This window comes from Ranitomeya imitator, chromosome 2 (genome assembly GCF_032444005.1).
Source record: "Ranitomeya imitator isolate aRanImi1 chromosome 2, aRanImi1.pri, whole genome shotgun sequence".
Taxonomy (NCBI): Eukaryota; Metazoa; Chordata; class Amphibia; order Anura; family Dendrobatidae; genus Ranitomeya; species Ranitomeya imitator.
Genome location: NC_091283.1, coordinates 111,309,081 through 111,327,130, shown reverse-complemented (window position 1 = coordinate 111,327,130; position 18,050 = coordinate 111,309,081). Strand labels below are relative to the sequence as shown.

At 48.4% G+C, this 18,050-nt stretch overlaps 1 protein-coding gene across 1 annotated transcript in view; it reads right to left on the bottom strand.

Moving 5' to 3' along the window:
* Positions 1 to 18,050, bottom strand: part of SMARCA1 (SNF2 related chromatin remodeling ATPase 1) — a 144,277-nt gene that overhangs the window by 45,234 nt on the left and 80,993 nt on the right. The window contains exon 18 of the mRNA XM_069747158.1: positions 13,761 to 13,874. Within this exon, the coding sequence (XP_069603259.1) occupies positions 13,761 to 13,874 (114 nt within the window). The remainder of the gene's footprint in view (positions 1 to 13,760; positions 13,875 to 18,050) is intronic.

Sequence of the window (18,050 nt, the reverse complement as noted above, 5' to 3'; positions counted from 1 at the left end):
AGGATCGCGGGACCTGGAGACGAACTGCGGAACCTTCCTGTTGATTCGAGACGCCGTGAGATCCACATCCGGAGTTCCCCATCGAAGACAAATCTGATGGAAGACCTCCGGATGCAAGGACCATTCCCCTGCCGCGAGGCCCTCGCGGCTGAGGAAGTCGGCAGCCCAGTTTTCCACGCCGGGGATATGCACCGCGGATATCACCGGAACCGTTGCCTCTGCCCAAAAGAGGATCTTGGATACCTCGGCAAGGGCCAAGGAGCTCCGAGTCCCCCCCTGATGGTTGACATATGCCACAGCCGTGGCGTTGTCCGTCTGGATCCGGACTGGAAGGCCCCTGAGGATCCTTTCCCAGTGGCGGAGGGACAGAAAAATGGCCCGAATTTCGAGGACGTTGATTGGCAGAGATGACTCCTGCGGCGACCAACGGCCCTGAACCGTCAGGTGGCGAAAAACCGCACCCCAGCCGATCAGGCTGGCGTCCGTTGTCACCACCTGCCAGTGAACCGGAAGGAAGGACCTGCCCTGGGAGATGAGAGGTGACGTCAGCCACCAGTTGAGAGACCGCTTGACCCGAAAGGAGAGTCTGATCGGCCGATCCAGGGAGAAGACCGACCTGTCCCACTGGGACAGAATGGCTTGCTGAAGGGGTCGCGAATGGAAATGGGCGAAGGGAATCGCTTCCAATGTAGCTACCATCCTCCCCAGAACCTTCATGGCCGAACGGAGGGAGGGAGGCTGAGGACCCTGGAGCGAGCGTATGTCCCGACAAAGAGTGGATCTCTTGTCTTTGGGAAGGAAGACTCTGCTCTGACGAGTGTCGAAAAGCATGCCCAGAAAGATGATGCGCTGAGAAGGAATAAGGCAGGACTTCTTCCGGTTGACCAGCCACCCGAAACGGGCTAAGGTGTCGAGAACAATGGACAGGCTTTCGTGGGCCTGAGCAAAGGACGGAGCCTTGATGAGTATGTCGTCGAGATATGGAAATAGGACCAAGCCTCTGACTCTCAAAATGGCCAACAGCGCCGCCATGATCTTCGTGAACACCCTTGGCGCGGTTGCGAGACCGAACGGCAGGGCGACGAACTGAAAATGATCTCGTTGCACTGCAAAGCGCAGGAAACGGTGATGTCCGGGAAATATCGGGACATGGAGGTAGGCGTCCTGGATATCTATTGAGCATAGAAACTCCTGAGCCTCCATGGAAGCAATTACTGAACGAAGGGATTCCATCCTGAAGTGTCTCAGGCGAACTCTCCTGTTCAGCAATTTGAGGTCCAGAATGGGGCGAACCTTGCAGTCTTTTTTCAGTACCACAAAAAGATTCGAGTAGAAACCCGTGAAGCGTTCTTTTTCTGGGACGGGAACGATTACCCCGGATTTGAGCAGAGAAGCGATGGCTGAGAAGAAGCCCGGAACTAGAGCGGGATCTCTTGGAGGACGGGATTGGAAGAAACGATCCCGAGGTCGGGAAGCGAACTCTATTTTGTATCCCGAGGATACAACTTCCCTGACCCATGCATCCTCTACTGCGGAAATCCAGACGTCCCTGAAAAGGAGAAGACGGCCGCCCAATCTGGGAGTTGGGCTGGAGTCTTGCCGAGTCATGCCGAGGTGGATCTTCCAGTCCTGGGCCTGGAGGATCTACCCTGGGAGAAGCGAGGACGCCAGGACGGAGTGGGCCTAAAGGACACCGCCTTCTTCTCTTGACGTATCTGTGGCCTCTGTTGCTGCTGGGAAAAGGAGTTTGACGCAGCAAAGCGCCGAAAAGGCCGAAAAGAACGAAACTGTCGTCTAGGAGGAGGGCGACGAGGCTTAGCCTGGGGGAGAAGAGAACTTGTACCCCCGGTGGCGTCCTTAATTATTTGGTCCAGCTGGGAACCAAAGAGACTAGAGCCCTGGAAGGGCAGACTAGTGAGGGACTTTTTGGAGGACAAGTCCGCCTGCCAGGCCTTGAGCCAAACCGTCCGGCGGATGGCAACGGCATTGCTGGAAGCCTGAGCCGCACAAGACGCGACATCCAGGGAGGCGGAAACCAGGTATTCACCAGCGTGGGAAATCTGGTTGGCAAGTTCCGCTAATTGCGCGGAAGGCGCCCCGTCCAGGATACCTCGCCGAAGATCCTTGGCCCATTTTGAGATGGATTTTGAAGCCCAAGTGGACGCAAAAGCTGGACATAAAGCCGCTGAAGCCGCTTCAAAAGCAGATTTCGGGGAGGATTCTATAACTCTATCGTTAGAATCCTTCAGAGATGCTCCGCCGGACAGAGGAAGCACCGTGTTGGTGGACAGCCTGGACACAGGTGGATCCACCGAGGGAGAGGCCGTCCAATTGGCGGTAAGTTCTGGAGAAAAAGGATATAGCACACCCAGGCGTTTTCCCCTCTGAAAACGCCTAGTGGGGTTCTTTCTCTGTCTGGACAAGATTTCCTCGAATTCAGGATGAGGAGCGAAAAATTTAGAAGGTGGTTTGGCCCGTCTAAACGAAACCGCCTGATCTGCGGGTTCCGTAGAGGGATCCTTGATGCCACAGGTTTGGTTTATTGCCCCAATGAGGCTCTGGACTGTCTCACTCATGGTGGCGATTTGGTTAGGATCCAGCTCCGAAATATCCTCCGAGGGCGCATCAGATAATGCCTCGCCTGACTCAGGGGAGGAGGATCGGTAGGACACCAACCGCGGGGGAGGGCCGAGCGGCGAGATGGAGCGCGAAGAGGACTCAGACCGACGTTCCTGTCTGGACCTTTTGTGGCTTATCAAGGAGGGCTCGGGCGGCGGTTCCTGTGACCCGCTGGCTACGGCCGGGGTCTGCAGGGGTAACCGATCAAGCGGGGACACCCGGGTTTGAGACACCCGTGTTAAATCGGCCACAGATTGTGACAGAGAGGCGGCCCAGCCTGGGATGGGGGGGATCACTCTCGGGCGGAACAGCCGGGGGATCCTGGGCAGTGGGAACAATCAGGTTGCTGCAGGACTGACACAGCGGGGAGGACTGACCTGAGGGAAGTTTGCTGTTACAAGACGAACAAGCAAAGTACGTGACTAAGGCAGAAGAAGAAGAAGTAGTAGGGGGACGAGAGCGGCCCCCTTTAGAGGTAGACATTTTGAGAGGTCCCTGAAGATGCCAGTGGGTTAGGGGACAGTAGGGCAGAGGGGGGTGTCAGTCTGCAGTGCAGCTACTCACGGACCCGGTCCTGGAAGATGTCCCACTTGCCGGTGGAGAACTCCTGCCCTGAGGTGCTGGATTCTGCGCAGATTCTGTGCCCACGGAGGATGCAGTGGCGAACGTGTGGGGCGCGCTGCGTGAGCTCCTGCAGCTAAGAAGCGGTGAGCACACACAGACGCTGTCCCTTGAGGAAGGGGGCGGAGCCAGACAGGGGGGCGCCGATGAGCAGGCACAGTATGTCGGGCGGGAGAAAAGCCCGCCTGATGAAACAGGAAGTGGGCGGAGCGCAGCACTGGAAGTAGGCCCCGGGAGAAGCCAGGGACTAAATTAGAAGCCGGTGACCGCTGAAATTGTGCGGGCGCAAAGGAAAGGATGCGGCGTCCCGTCTGACAGGCGCGGCAGCCGCCGCATGTAAAGAGGCGCCGGAAGTAGGCCCCGGGAAGAGCCGGGGCCTAAAGTAAAAGCCGGCGGCCGCAGGGACGACCGCGGCCGCTGGGAAGGACCGCGGCCGCGAGTCACCTAAAAAGGGTACGACCGCCGAGAAAAGATCGGCGCGGCTGCCTGAAGGGTGGTCGCGCCGCAGAGGGAAGAGCGAACGCATCCGTGAGGAAAACAGCGCGGTCGGACACCAGAGCCCCCGCGCCAAAGGTGGTGTCCCTAATTGTCCTCAGAGCAGAAAGGATGATAGTAGGGATAGTAGTGCGGCCGCAGAAATAGCAGTGCGGCCGCAGAAATAACAGTGCGGCCGCAGAAATAGCAGCGCGGCTGCCTGTAAGGCGCGCTGCACAAAGTAGCATGTAAGGTAGGGAATCCAAGAGGCCCCCTAAGAAGAACTGAAAAGGAGCACCAAATACTCACCTAACATCCCACGTCGTCGTACTAACCTTAAAAACATGGAAGGTATCAGACGTCCTTGGAGCTGGCGGACGTCCTCGTCTCCTCCGACCGACAGGCTCTGGAAGGCGAGTGGGTGGGGGACGGAGCCAGGACCGGACTTCTGAGCACGCTTGTGTGCCAGGATCATGGTCCTGGAGAGGGATCTATGAGGATACGGGGTGGCAGTACACGCCGTACTCATAGTCCGCTTGTGGGACTACAGGTGTGACTGCTCACCCTGTATCCCATCCGGAAAAAACCTGAAAAGAAACGACACACATTGAGGTAGATAAGGGTCTAATGAAAGACCCGTGTCCACCTCCTACTGACACTAAGCTAAACTGAAGAGTTTAATGCCAGTCGGTGGGGTGTACACTGCAGAGGAGGAGCTAACTTTTTTATTTGCATAGTGTCAGCCTCCTAGTGGCAGCAGCATACACCCATGGTTCCTGTGTCCCCCAATGAGAGGCGATAAAGAAATGCGCCTGCCAAGGGAAGCGTCTGCAGAAGATTGAGAATGAATGTGGTAGTGTTTTGTAAAAGTATGCAAGCTGGACCAAGTCGCAGCCTTGCAGACCTGTTGTGCTGACGCCTGGTGCCGAATGGCCCAAGAGGCGCTCACTGACAGAGTAGAATACGCCTTAATCCCTGCTGGGACTGGAGTTTTCCTGACACGATAGGATTCCTGAATAGCCGAGCGAATCCACTTGGCTAGTGTGGCTTTAGAAGCGGCTAGACTCTTCCTATGCCCCTCCGGAAGCACAAATAGGAAGTATGACTTGCGGAAGGAAGCCGTCCGCGAGATGTACCGTCGAAGAGCCCTAACTACATCAAGAGTGTGCAGAGCTTTCTCGATACGATAGGCTGGTGCCGGACAGAATGAAGGCAAAACAATCTCCTCATTGAGGTGAAAAGAGGTAACAACTTTGGGTAGGAAAGAGGGAGAAGTCCTCAGGACTGCCTTATCTGGATGAAAGATAAGAAACGGGGGCGGCAGGATAGAGCTGCCAACTCCGAGACTTGTCTGATTGACGTAATTGCCACTAAAAAATACCACATTCTAGGAAAGAAGGGTTAGAGAGACGCCCTGCAGTGGTTCGAAAGGAGCTTTCTGAAGAACCCCGAGAACCAAATTAAGATCCCATGAATCCAACGGCATCTTGTAGGGAGGCGCCACATGGGAAACTCCCTGAATGAACGTCTTAACTGGCAATCTGGTGGCAATTTTGCGTTGGAATAGAAATGACAATGCTGACACTTGTCCTTTGAGAGAACTAAGTGCGAGACCGGACTCTAATCCTGATTGGAGGAATTCCAATATGGAAGGAATGGAGAACACCAGAGGAGATCTTCCATGGACGTTGCACCCGAGAAGAAGACTCTCCAAGTGCGATGATAAATGCGCATGGACACGGGCTTCCTAGCACTAATCATGGTGGAGGACACCTCAGGAGAGAATCCAGCTTGGGCTAAAATCCAGGAATCAGCGGCCACGCCGTCAAAGACATGGCCCCGAAGATCTGGTGGTAAATCGGGCTCTGTGAGAGTAGGTCCATGCGATCTGGTAGTCACCAGGGGACGTCGGCAACCAGTTGAACTAGTTCCGCGTACCATGACCGTCGCGGCCAATCCGGCGAGACTAGGATCACTGGTACCCCCTCTGCTCTGATTTTCTTGATAACCCTTGGGAGCAAAGGGAGAGGGGGAAAAATGTACGGGAGCAAGAACTGATGGCAAGGCAGAACCAAGGCATCTGCTCCAACGGCGCGAGGATCGAGTGATCAGGCAATGAATTGGGGAACCTTGTTGTTTAGTCTGGAGGCATCAGATCCACATCTGAAGTCTGCCAACGACGACAAATCTGCTGAAAAACTTTGGGATGAAGAGACCACTCTCCTGTGGCGAGGCCCTGGCGACTGAGGAAGTCCGCCGCCCAATTCTCCACACCCGGGATGTGGATCGCCGATATGGGGGAATGGTTGCTCTCGGCCAAATGGAGGATGTGACTCTCTTCGTGCATGGCCGTCCTGCTGCAGGTTCCCCCTTGACGGTTGATATATGTCACCGCTGTGGCGTTCTCGGATTGGACCCTGATGGAGCGACCTGCGAGGAGATAGTGAAACCTGAGTAAGGCAAGTCTGATTGCTCGAATTTCCAAGATATTGATGGGGAGACGCGACTCTCAAGTGGACCAATGACCCTGTGCCGTGTGGTGGTGGTTGAAAACTGCACCCCAGCCCAAAAGGCTGGCGTCGGTGGTAACCACCAACCAGTGTACCAGGAGAAAGGACTTCCCTTGGTTCAGGGAAGACTTCAGCGTCCACCACCTGAGGGTCTGCCTGAACCGCAGAGGCAGACGGAAATGACGGTCGATGGAGAACGGGTTCCTGTCCCAGGCCAACAGCAGCGCATGTTGTAAAGGACGGAGATGTGCGAACAGAACTGCTTCCATCTCTGCTACCATTTTCCAGAGAATGCCCATGCTGAAACGAATGGAGTGAGGGACTGGTCGGGAAAGACTCCATGCTCCCTGTTGTAAGGCCAAGGCCTTTTCTCGAGGGAATACAACAATACAGAGAAAGAAGAAAAAAAACACAAAAATTGAGCTTATTTTGAGTTGGTACACATGCAGAGGTTAAAAGCATGTTCAATTGGCCACAAAACATTAAAACCTACAAGAGAAAAAAGTAAACGAAAACCCTGATGTAACTAAGTAAAAAAGCAAAAGTGCATTTAAATAATACAGAGTTTTTAGTAATACTGTTTTTTGATCAAAATATAGCACAAAAGCCATCCCACCTCGTCACGGTAACTCTGACCGGGACAGTCCTACACTGTCTAATATTAAAACCTTACCATGTGTCAATGTTGACCTCAGTGTGAATAAGGGCAGACATAAAGGACTGGGCCCAACCAGTGAAACACCAGACTGGGGAAGCCTTATATAGTCTCTATCTCATAAACAGGGAGGCCACACCTCGGCTTGCACAGAATGCAACAATACAGAGAAGAAAAAAAACACAAAAATTGAGCTTATTTTGAGTTGGTACACATGCAGAGGTTAACCCCTTCCCGACCTATGACGCATACGCTGCGTCATGAAAGTCGGTGCCAATCCGACCTGTGACGCAGCGTATGCGTCAGGGCGGAATCGCGTTCCTGCAGGCCGGGTGAAAGGGTTAACTGAAATTTCACCCAACCTGCAGGGACAGGGGAACTTGTACTTTAGCCCAGGGGGGGTGGCTTAGCCCCCACTTGGCTACGATCGCCCTGGTGACCCACTTTGTCACCACCCCCCAGATCTGATTGGAACCAGCGTCCATGTGACGCTAGCTCTCCATTCAGATGTGGGGGGGGGGCGGAGAAAATCATGGCTGCCTCGCTGTCCAGCTTCATGCCTTCCATGGAAGCTGAACAGCGAGGTGCCTGTATACTGCCCTGCCACATACAGCGATCGCCGCCGCCGCTGCAGTTATCGCCGCCACCGCCAGGTGCTCCCCTCTGCTTCCGACCTTCTCCTGCTCATGCCCCCGACCTTCGCTCCCTCCCCCTGCCCCCGGTGATCGCCCCTCCCCCCTGCCCCTGAGATCACCCTCCTGCTACTGCCGGATCCATTTCCTCCTTCTGCTGTATCGCACCTGACAGCCCCCGCCCCAGTGATCCCCCTGATCTCCCCCCTGCCCTGTGGATCACCCCCTGCCTCGCTGATGTCCTCCCCTGCCCCATTGATGTCCTCCCCTGCCCCGCAGATCTCCCCCCTGCCCCACAGATCTCCCCCCTGCCCCGCTGATGTCCTCCCCTGCCCCACAGATCTCCCTCCTGCACTGTGGATCGCCCCCTGCCCCGCTGATGTCCCCCCTGCCCCGCAGATCTCCCCCCTGCCCTGCTGATGTTCTCCCCTGCCCCACAGATCTCCCCCCTGCCCCGCTGATGTCCTCCACTGCCCCGCTGATGTCCTCCCCTGCCCCACTGATGTCCCCCCTGCTCTGCAGATCTCCCCCTGCCCTGTGGATCGCCCCCTGCCCCGCTGATATCCTCCCCTGCCCCACTGATGTCCCCCCTGCTCCGCAGATCTCCCCCTGCCCTGTGGATCGCCCCCTGCCCCGCTGATGTCCTCCCCTGCTCCGCTGATGTCCCCCCTGCCCCGTGGATCGCCCCCTGCCCTGATGTCCTCCCCTCCCCCGCAGATCTCCCCCTGCCCTACTGATGTTCACCCCTGCCCTGCTGATGTCCCCCCCTGCTCCACAGATCTTCCCCTGCCCTGTGGATCGCCCCCCTGCCCTGTGGATCGCCACCCTGCCCCGCTGATGTCCCCCCTGCCCCGCTGATGTCCTCCCCTGCCCCGCAGATCTCCCCCTGCCTTGTGGATCGCCCCCCTGCCCCGTTGATGTCCTCCCCTGCCCCACTGATCACCCCCCAGCCCCAGTTTATCCCATTAGGGTTGGGGCTAAAATTAGGGTTGGGATTAGGGGTAGGGTTAGGATTGGGGTTAGGATTAGGGTTGGAATTAGGGGTAGGGTTAGGATTAGGGTTGGGATTAGGGGTAGGGGTGTTTTGGGGTTAGGGTTGGAGATAGAATTGGGGGTTTCCACTGTTTAGGCACATCAGGGGCTCTCCAAACGCGACATGGCGTCCGATCTCAATTCCAGCCAACAACTTTTTTGTCCAACTTCTCTTGTTACCCTTGGCAAAATAAAAATTTAGGGGGCTAAAAAACCCTTTTTGTGGGAAAAAAATAATTTTTTGTTTTCACGGCTCCGCGTTATAAACTGTAGTGAAACACTTAGGGGTTCAAAGTTCTCTCAACACATCTAGATAAGTTCCTTGGGGGTCTAGTTTCCAATATGGGGTCACTTGTGGGGGGCTTCTACGGTTTAGGTACATTAGGGGCTCTGCAAACGCAATGTGACGCCTGCAGACCATTCCATCTAACTCTGCATTCCAAATGGTGCTCCTTCCCTTCCGAGCTTTGCCGTGCACCCAAACAGTGGTTCCCCCTCACATATAGGGTATCAGCGTACTCAGGACAAATTGGACAACAACTTTTGGAAACCAATTTCTCCTGTTACCCTTGTGAAAGTAAAAAATTGCGGGCTAAAAATCATTTTTGAAGAAAAAAAAGGATTTTTTTATTTTCACGACTCTGCGTTATAAACTTCTGTGAAGCATTTGGGGGTAAAAAGTGCTCACCACACATCTAGATAAGTTCCTTGGGGGGTCTAGTTTCCAAAATGTGGTCATTTGTGGGGGGTTTCTACTGTTTAGGCACATCAATGCAATGTGACGCCCGCAGACCATTCCATCAAAGTCTGCATTCCAAACGGCGCTCCTTCCCTTCCGAGCCCCGATGTGTGCCCAAACAGTGTTTTACCCCCACATATGGAGTATCAGCGTACTCAGGACAAACTGGGCAACAAATATTGGGGTCCAATTTCTCCTGTTACCCTTGTGAAAATAAAAAATTGCTTGCTAAAATATAATTTATGAGGAAAGAAAAATGATTTTTTATTTTCACGGCTCTGCGTTGTAAACTTCTGTGAAGCACTTGGGGGTTCAAAGTGCTCACCACACATCTAGATAAGTTCCTTGGGGGGTCTAGTTTCCAAAATGTGGTCTTTTGTTTGAGGTTTCTACTGTTTAGGCACATCAGGGGCTCTGCAAATGCAACGTGATGCCCGCAGACCATTCCATAACTTCACTACTTCCCTTCCGAGCCCCGATGTGCGCCCAAACACTGGTTTACCCCCACATATGGGGTATCAGCGTACTCCGGACAAACTGGGCAACAAATATTGAGGTCAATTGTTAGTAATTTGCACTTTTTTTGGTTTATATGCCCTGTAGTACATAGGTTTTATATTTCAGGCTTCCTCTGCATTTATATGCATATGTGGGCCTTTACATACACCTTTGCATGCCATGAGGTCCAAGTAATGAAGCGGTCTTTTATTAGTATTTGAATTTTACCTTCTGTTGTGTCCGTTCACTGCTTTGTGCTATAAGTATCGGAATATTTTCCTTTTTATAGGCTATTTTTATAGCACATATTTATTGGGTCTCCAAGCACAGGCACATCTTTGTAGTGCCACCTTGTTATGATTTAATAAAGATATAATTTTGTTATACCATATTTGCCTTTCTTCATTCTTGGTATACAATATATATTTGATTTTCATTTTGGGGTCTTGTTTCTTATTTAATATTCCGAATGGTCTGCAATTCATAATTTATAGCGGCCATATGATTGCATTTATATTGATTTCTTAGTATATTATATATATTTTCTATGATTGTGCAATTTTTGGTTTGCTATTTTATTCACTAAACGTAACATGATGCCCGCAGAGCATTCCATCAAAGTCTGCATTTCAAAACGTCACTACTTCACTTCTGAGCCCCGACTTGTGCCCAAACAATGGTTCCCCCCCCACATATGGGGTATCGGCGTACTCAGGAGAAATTGGACCCCAAAAGTTATTGTCTAGTTTGTCCTGTCACTCTTGTGAAAATAAAAAATAGCTTGCTAAAAATTAATTTTTGAGGAAAGAAAAATGATTTTTTATTTTCACGGCTCTGTGTTATAAACTTCTGTGAAGCACTTGGGGGTTTAAAGTGCTCACCACACATCTAGATTAGTTCCATGGGAGGTCTAGTTTCAAAAATGGGGTCACTTGTGGGGGAGCTCCAATGTTTAGGCACACATGGGCTCTCCAAACACCACAGGGTGTCCGCTAACAATTGGAGCTAATTTTTCATTCAAAAAGTCAAATGGCGCTCCTTCTTTTCCGAGCCCTGCCGTGTGCCCAAACAGTGGTTTACCCCCACATGTGAGGTATCAGTGTACTCAGGAGAAATTGCCCAATAAATTTTAGGATCCATTTTATCCTGTTGCCCATGTGGAAATGAACAAATTGATGCTAAAAGAAAAATTTTTGTGGAAAAAAAAGTACTTTTTCATTTTTACGGATCAATTTGTGAAGCACCTGGGGGTTCAAAGTGCTCAATATGCATCTAGATAAGCTCCTTGGGGGTCTAGTTTCAAAAATGGGGTCACTTGTGGGGGAGCTCCAATGTTTAGGCACAAAGGGGCTCTCCAAACGCCACATGGTGTCCGCTAACAATTGGAGCTAATTTTTCATTCAAAAAGTCAAATGGCGCTCCTTCTCTTCCGAGCCCTGCCGTGTGCCCAAAGAGTGGTTTACCCCCACATGTGAGATATCTGTGTACTCAGGGGAAATTGCCCAATAAATTTCAGGATCCATTTTATCCTGTTGCCCATGTGGAAATGAACAAATTGAGGCTAAAAGAAATTTTTTGTAAAAAAAAAAAAAAGTACTTTTTCATTTTTACGGATCAATTTGTGAAGCACCTGGGGGTTCAAAGTGCTCACTATGCATCTAGATAAGCTCCTTGGGGGGTCTAGTTTCCAAAATGGGGTCACTTGTGGGGGAGCTCCAATGTTTAGGCACATAGGGGCTCTCCAAACGTGACATAGTGTCCGCTAACGTTTGGAGCTAATTTTTCATTGAAAAAGTCAAATGGTGCTCCTTCCCTTCCGAGCCCTGTCGTGCGCTCAAACAGTGGTTCCCCCCCACATATAGGGTATCTGCGTACTCAGGACAAATTGTACAATAGCTTTTGGGGTCCAGTTTCTCCTTTTACCCTTGGGAAAATAAAAAAATTGTTGCTAAAAGATCATTTTTGTGACTAAAAAGTTAAATGTTCATTTTTTCCTTCCATGTTGCTTCTGCTGGTGTGAAGCACCTGAAGGGTTAATAAACTTCTTGAATGTGGTTTTGAGCACCTTGAGGGGTGCAGTTTTTAGAATGGTGTCACTTTTGGGTATTTTCAGCCATATAGACCCCTCAAACTGACTTCAAATGTGAGGTGGTCCCTAAAAAAAATGGTTTTGTAAATTTCGTTGTAAAAATGAGAAATCGCTGGTCAAATTTTAACCCTTATAACTAACTAGAAAAAAAAATGTTGTTTCCAAAATTGTGCTGATGTAAAGTAGACATGTGGGTAATGTTATTTATTAACTATTTTGTGTTACATAACTCTCTCGTTTAACAGAATAAAAATTCAAAATTTAAAAATTGTGACATTTTCAAAATTTTCGTTAAATTTCCATTTTTTTCACAAAAAAATGAAAAATTATCGACCTAAATTTACCACCAACATGAAGCCCAATATGTCACGAAAAAACAATCTCAGAACCGCTAGGATCCGTTGAAGCGTTCCTGAGTTATTACCTCATAAAGGGACACTGGTCAGAATTGCAAAAAGCGGCCAGGTCATTAAGGTCAAAATAGGCTGGGTCATGAAGGGGTTAAAAGCATGTTCAATTGGCCACAAAACATTAAAACCTACAAGAGAAAAAAGTAAACGAAAACCCTGATGTAACTAAGTAAAAAAGCAAAAGTGCATTTAAATAATACAGAGTTTTTAGTAATACTGTTTTTTAATCAAAAAATAGCACAAAAGCCATCCCACCTCGTCACGGTAACTCTGATTGGGACTGTCCTACACTGTCTAATATTAAAACCTTACCATGTGTTTTTCTCTGTATTGTTGCATTCTGTGCAAGCCGGGGTGCGGCTATGGATGCTGGAAACTCTCCTTTTTCCATGGACGCGACGACAGAACGGAGAGATTCCATTCTGAAGTGCCGAACCTTGACAAACTTGTTTAACAGCTCTAAATCCAGCATAGGCCGCAGCAATCCATCCTTCTTTGGGACCACGAAGACATTCGAGTAAAAACCCTTGAACCTTTGGTCCTGAGGAACCGGAATAATGACTCCGTCCCTTCGTAGCGCCTCTATGGCCTGAAGAAAGGTTGTTGTCTTTGTTTTGGGAGGGGAAGACCGGAAAAAACACGACGAGGGAGGGGAAGAAAACTCTATTTTGTATCCGGAGGACACCAGCTCTCTGACCCACTCGTCGTGCACAACCGAGAGCAGGATTGCTAGAGAGGCAAATCAGAAACCCCGCTTGACTGCAAAAGACCTTCAGAAAGATTTAGCACACTCTGGAATTGTGGTACATTGTTCTACTGTTCAGAGACACCTGCACAAATATGGCCTTCATGAAAAAGTCATCAGAAGAAAACCTCTCCTGTGTTCTAACCATAAAATTCAGTATCGCAAGTATGCAAAAAACATGTAAACAAGCGGTATGAGTCTAATATGAGTCCTAGAGGTCAGTGTGAAAATTGCAAGATTTTTGATTTTTTATATAATGATATAGAAACATCAAACCATTAGCAAAAAGTTAAAAAAAAATACAAACCTGACGTAAATAATTTGTACTGACACTTTCCATTTAAAGGATCCTTAGGATGCCATTTGTGCTGGCTCTCACACCATAGTCAGGCTTGGATTTTCTTCTATTACATTTAAGTGAAACATTCACCACTTTACAGACAAAGTGGGTGATATCCCTGGCACAATCTTGTAAGTAAAAGACATACAAAAGCACAGTCATATGCACCTTTGTCATACAGTATATGCACTTCATTAAAGATGGCTTTGTTGCTCAGGGTCCCCCTTCTATGAGCTACAATGAGGAGCAGCTCTCTACAAGTGACTGGTTCTGGCAGACTTGTATGACAATGACGGCCATTGATTTGTGTGGCCACTATGTACTGTAATTTGCATGGAGGCAGTGAAAACGTCTGGCTGGCCTCAAGCTTACCCCAATACATAATCTTGCCATTACCTTATAGCCAATAGTCTTTCTGTAATAAAGTATCTCTTTCTCCAGCAACTCAAACAATCTTGGAGGGAAAAACTGAAAATCTTGAATGTTGGGTTGTTTTGGAGGCCGTGGTGCCTGAATAAAAAAAAATATATATATATATATTTTAACATTGCTGTATTAATTACTGCAAAGTAGAAATGACCAATAATTATACCCAATGTCAATAGGTTTTTTTGCATTCATCACTGCTGGTTAGGATGTGGAATTAATTTAAATGTCTTGAAACAAAATAGATCTTACACTTGTGTGCATTGACAGAATATAAAAAAATCACCTAATATATTACGAATGGCAGGAACAATAATAATCCAATGCTAACACAGAGAAACTACAGACTCAATAACCTGTTAAGGACAAGGACATCCTGCCTAGTTTGAGCCTTGTATTTTCCAATAGCATGCATAATTTATTGTTTATGACATATATTATTTTCATATGTGCTCTTGAGAAAATCCATTCAATAAAGTAAATAGGAGTTGAAAAGATGAAACTTTGTACAAAACTTGTTTTTCAGTGGTGTCCACTCTAAAAAAAAAAAAAAAAAATGTCTCATGTTTTGGACTTCTGTCACTGCAGTGAATAAATGGAGTAAAGGCAAGTGTGAATACCATTGTTGGAATAATATTTAGAATTGAGAGTCCTCAGTGGTTGATACCTTTTAATGGCTAACTGAAAAGATGGTAACAAATTACAAGCTTTCGAGACTACACAGGTCTCTTCATCAGGCAAAGACTAAAACAAATTCTGAAGAATCACATATTTATACACAACACAGCACATCATTATTTCCTTGCAAGCAGAAAAAAAATGTAAAACCTGTCCATTTATAATGACCACGAACAAGATAAAGATCCCCAATTCACATCAAGACTACAAGATATCAGGTACTTTCAGATGCATCACATCTAATGCGGTGTACCTACCGTAATTATATGTACCAAATGTCCAGCTGGGGGGTCTGTATGTTGGGAAGACATGGCAAAAACTGAGAACAAGGATAAATTCTCACCGCCACACAATAAGAGAAAAAAGAATGGATCTACCTGCGGCCAAACATTTTTGTATGCCTGATCATAGCACCATGAACCTGAAATTACTTGTATTGAAAGGTAACTTCAAATCTCAGAGAGACAGGAGAATCTGGGAGTATAAACTCATGACAACCTTTGACACACTTAGTGCAGGAATGAATGTGTCGCATGGATTTATGTTTTTTACATCAATTAAGGAATTTGCTCCTCAGACTTTCTGGGGGCATCATAACACAGAACCACGCCCCAATCAGAGGACAACAAAACATTCCCTCCTTATCTAGGAACTGTCCCAATATTTATGGACACAACTGATTATCTCTTATCGCTCTCCCATAATGACAGTTCTGTGCTGTGCTGTGTATAAATATGTGATTCCTCAGAATTTCTTTTAGTCTATGCCTGATGAAGAGTCCTGTGTAGTCTCGAAAGCTTGCAATTTGTTACCATCTTTTCAGTTAGCCATTAAAAAGTATCAACCACTGAGGACTCTCAATTCCAAATATTTTTCTATCTACTGACTAATACAGTACCAAAATATATATCTTTCCAATACCATTGTTGGGTATTCAGATGATATCCTTTCTCTTCTATCCGCCCAATTGAATGTTGTAAAATCTGATTAACATAATAAAATAATAATATTTCTGGTCCTAGCACAAGTGTGTGATTGTAGATATAGTATTGAGCTGTATTTAGCAGTGATCAGGAGACAACACTGTAAGCAACAGAAGGACATGCTGCATTTCTGTACGTGCCATAAAATCTCTTTTATATGGTCTACAATGACGAGACCGAGAACATGGCTACTGCCCAAGGGGGCTGAGGGCATGACAAAAAAAGTTACCCCTTCATATTCAGGTGCTATTCAGCCCAAACATATTGGGGCACTCAGTCTGCATCTCAGAACTATGAAAGAGATAAAAAGGAGCAGCTGCCAAAGGAAAGCACAAAGAACTGACCCCTACATTGCACTAGCCAAACACGTGGAGAGGGCTGATAAGTACGAGAAGACAATTTCTTCATGAGGTGGACCATATACACAATCTCTTCATAGAGAGGGACCTTTAGACGGAAAGAAGAAGGTGCTGGGTGCACAGTTCTTTGTCCTGGTGAAGGGTTACATACATGGATAAGGGGAAGACTGGAGGCCATCTGGCATCAGACTGATGTCTAATCGGGGCACAGGTTACCTGCCTGGAGGAAACACATTCACAACACTTTGAAATATTGGACTAGGAGAATTAGGAATCAGTCAGCTGTTTTTGCAATGTAATCTGTGAGCCCCATGATGTAGGAGCAGAGACCCAGATTACAGTGATGTGACACTTCCCGGGCTGTGTTTTGTTGTTTCAATACAATCAGCGTTTTATCAGCAGGAGATTATCACTACATAACTGATCTTGTGCCTCCTAGTTCAGACACACCCCACAGCACTGATTATCAGCTGTCCCTATACAATATACAGGTGTGATGTGTCAGGGATATACACAGCTAAACAGCTGAGCTCCACTAGATCCACAGCAGAGAAAACTGACTCTCATGACTGCTGCACCCAGCAAACTATGTGATACATCGCTGGATTCAGGGTCTGTCCATACCTCATGCAGCTGTCAGATTACATTAGGAAAACCTGCTGACAGATTCCCTTTACAGCCATCAAAAAAGAGATACAAGGCAGAAATCAGACAATTCAGAGAACTAGAAGCAAGGCCTGCATTCTGGCCATACTGGAGAAAATTAAGGGATCGTTGGGAATAAAAAGACTAAGAGAGAGACCCGATTTTTCTCCCACCAACAAAAAGGAGATTTTTGTGTACTCACCGTAAAATCTCTTTCTCTTAGCCTCTAATTGGGGGACACAGGACTATGGGTGTTATGCTGCTGTCCACTAGGAGGCGACACTATGCAAAATCTGAAAAAGATTAACCGTGGCTCCTCCTCTGCAGTATACACCCCTGGACGGCGTCAGCCTTCTACAGTTTTGTGCAAAAGCATTAGGAGGAACGTAACATGAATAACATAACCATGCCTATAAGAAGGCAACTATATACGAGCTCAAGAAAATAATATGAGAACTCAACAGTAACAACGGCCCGGAAAGAGCAACAGGGTGGGAGCTATGTCCCCCAATTAGAGGCTAAGAGAAAGAGATTTTACGGTGAGTATACAAAAATCTCCTTTACTCTGTCGCCTCATTGGGGGACACAGGACCATGGGACGTCCCAAAGCAGTCCCTGGGTGGGAAGCAATGGACGAATATTGTGTAGACAGGCCCCTACACTTGGGACACTGCCGCCTGCAGAACACATCTACCCAGACTTGCGTCCGCTGAGGACTGGGTATGAACTCTGTAGTGTTTAGTAAATGTGTGTAGGCTAGTCCAAGTGGCCGTCTTACACACTTGTTGTGCCGAAGCCTGGTGCCGAATGGCCCAGGAGGCCCCTACCGCCATAGTGTGCCATAATACCGGCTGGAAGAGGAGAATTTTTAAGGCGGTAGGCCTTTTGTATGGTGGATTTGATCCACCTAGCAAGGGTAGCTTTGGAAGCTGGCAGACCCTTGCGGCCGCCTTCCGGAAGAAGGAAAAGAGAATCAGACCTCCGGAAAGACGCAGTCCTAGACACATATATACGCAATGCCCTGACAAGGTCAAGCGTATGCAGAGCCTTCTCCACTCTATGAACCGGGACCGGACAAAGGGAAGGCAGAGAAATTTCCTCATTGAGGAGGAAGTTGGACACAACCTTCGGATGGAAGGATGGGACCGTACGGAGGACTACCTAGTCCTGGTGAAAAGCCAGAAAGGGCAGTCTGCAGGAGAGTGCTGTCAGTTCAGACACCCTGCGTAGCGAGGTGATTGCCACCAGGAAAAACCACCTTCTGGGATAGAAGGCGGAGCGGGACCTCCTTAAGGGGTTTGAAGGGTGGTTCCTGCAATGCTGTCAGGACAAGGTTGAGGTCCCACGTTTCTAGTGGTCGTTTGTAGGGGGGAACCAATCGGGAAACGCCCTGAAGGAATGTCCTTACTTGCGGCTTGGTAGCAATGCGCCTTTGAAAAAAGCACTGAGAGGGCTGACACCTAGCTCTTAAGCGAGCCCAGGGACAGCCTGGCCTCCAGTCCCGATTGGAGAAAACCAAGTAGTTTGGGGAGGGAATAAGGGAATGAGGTCTGGCCACAAGATTCACACCAGGTAAAGAAAGCTTTCCAGGTATG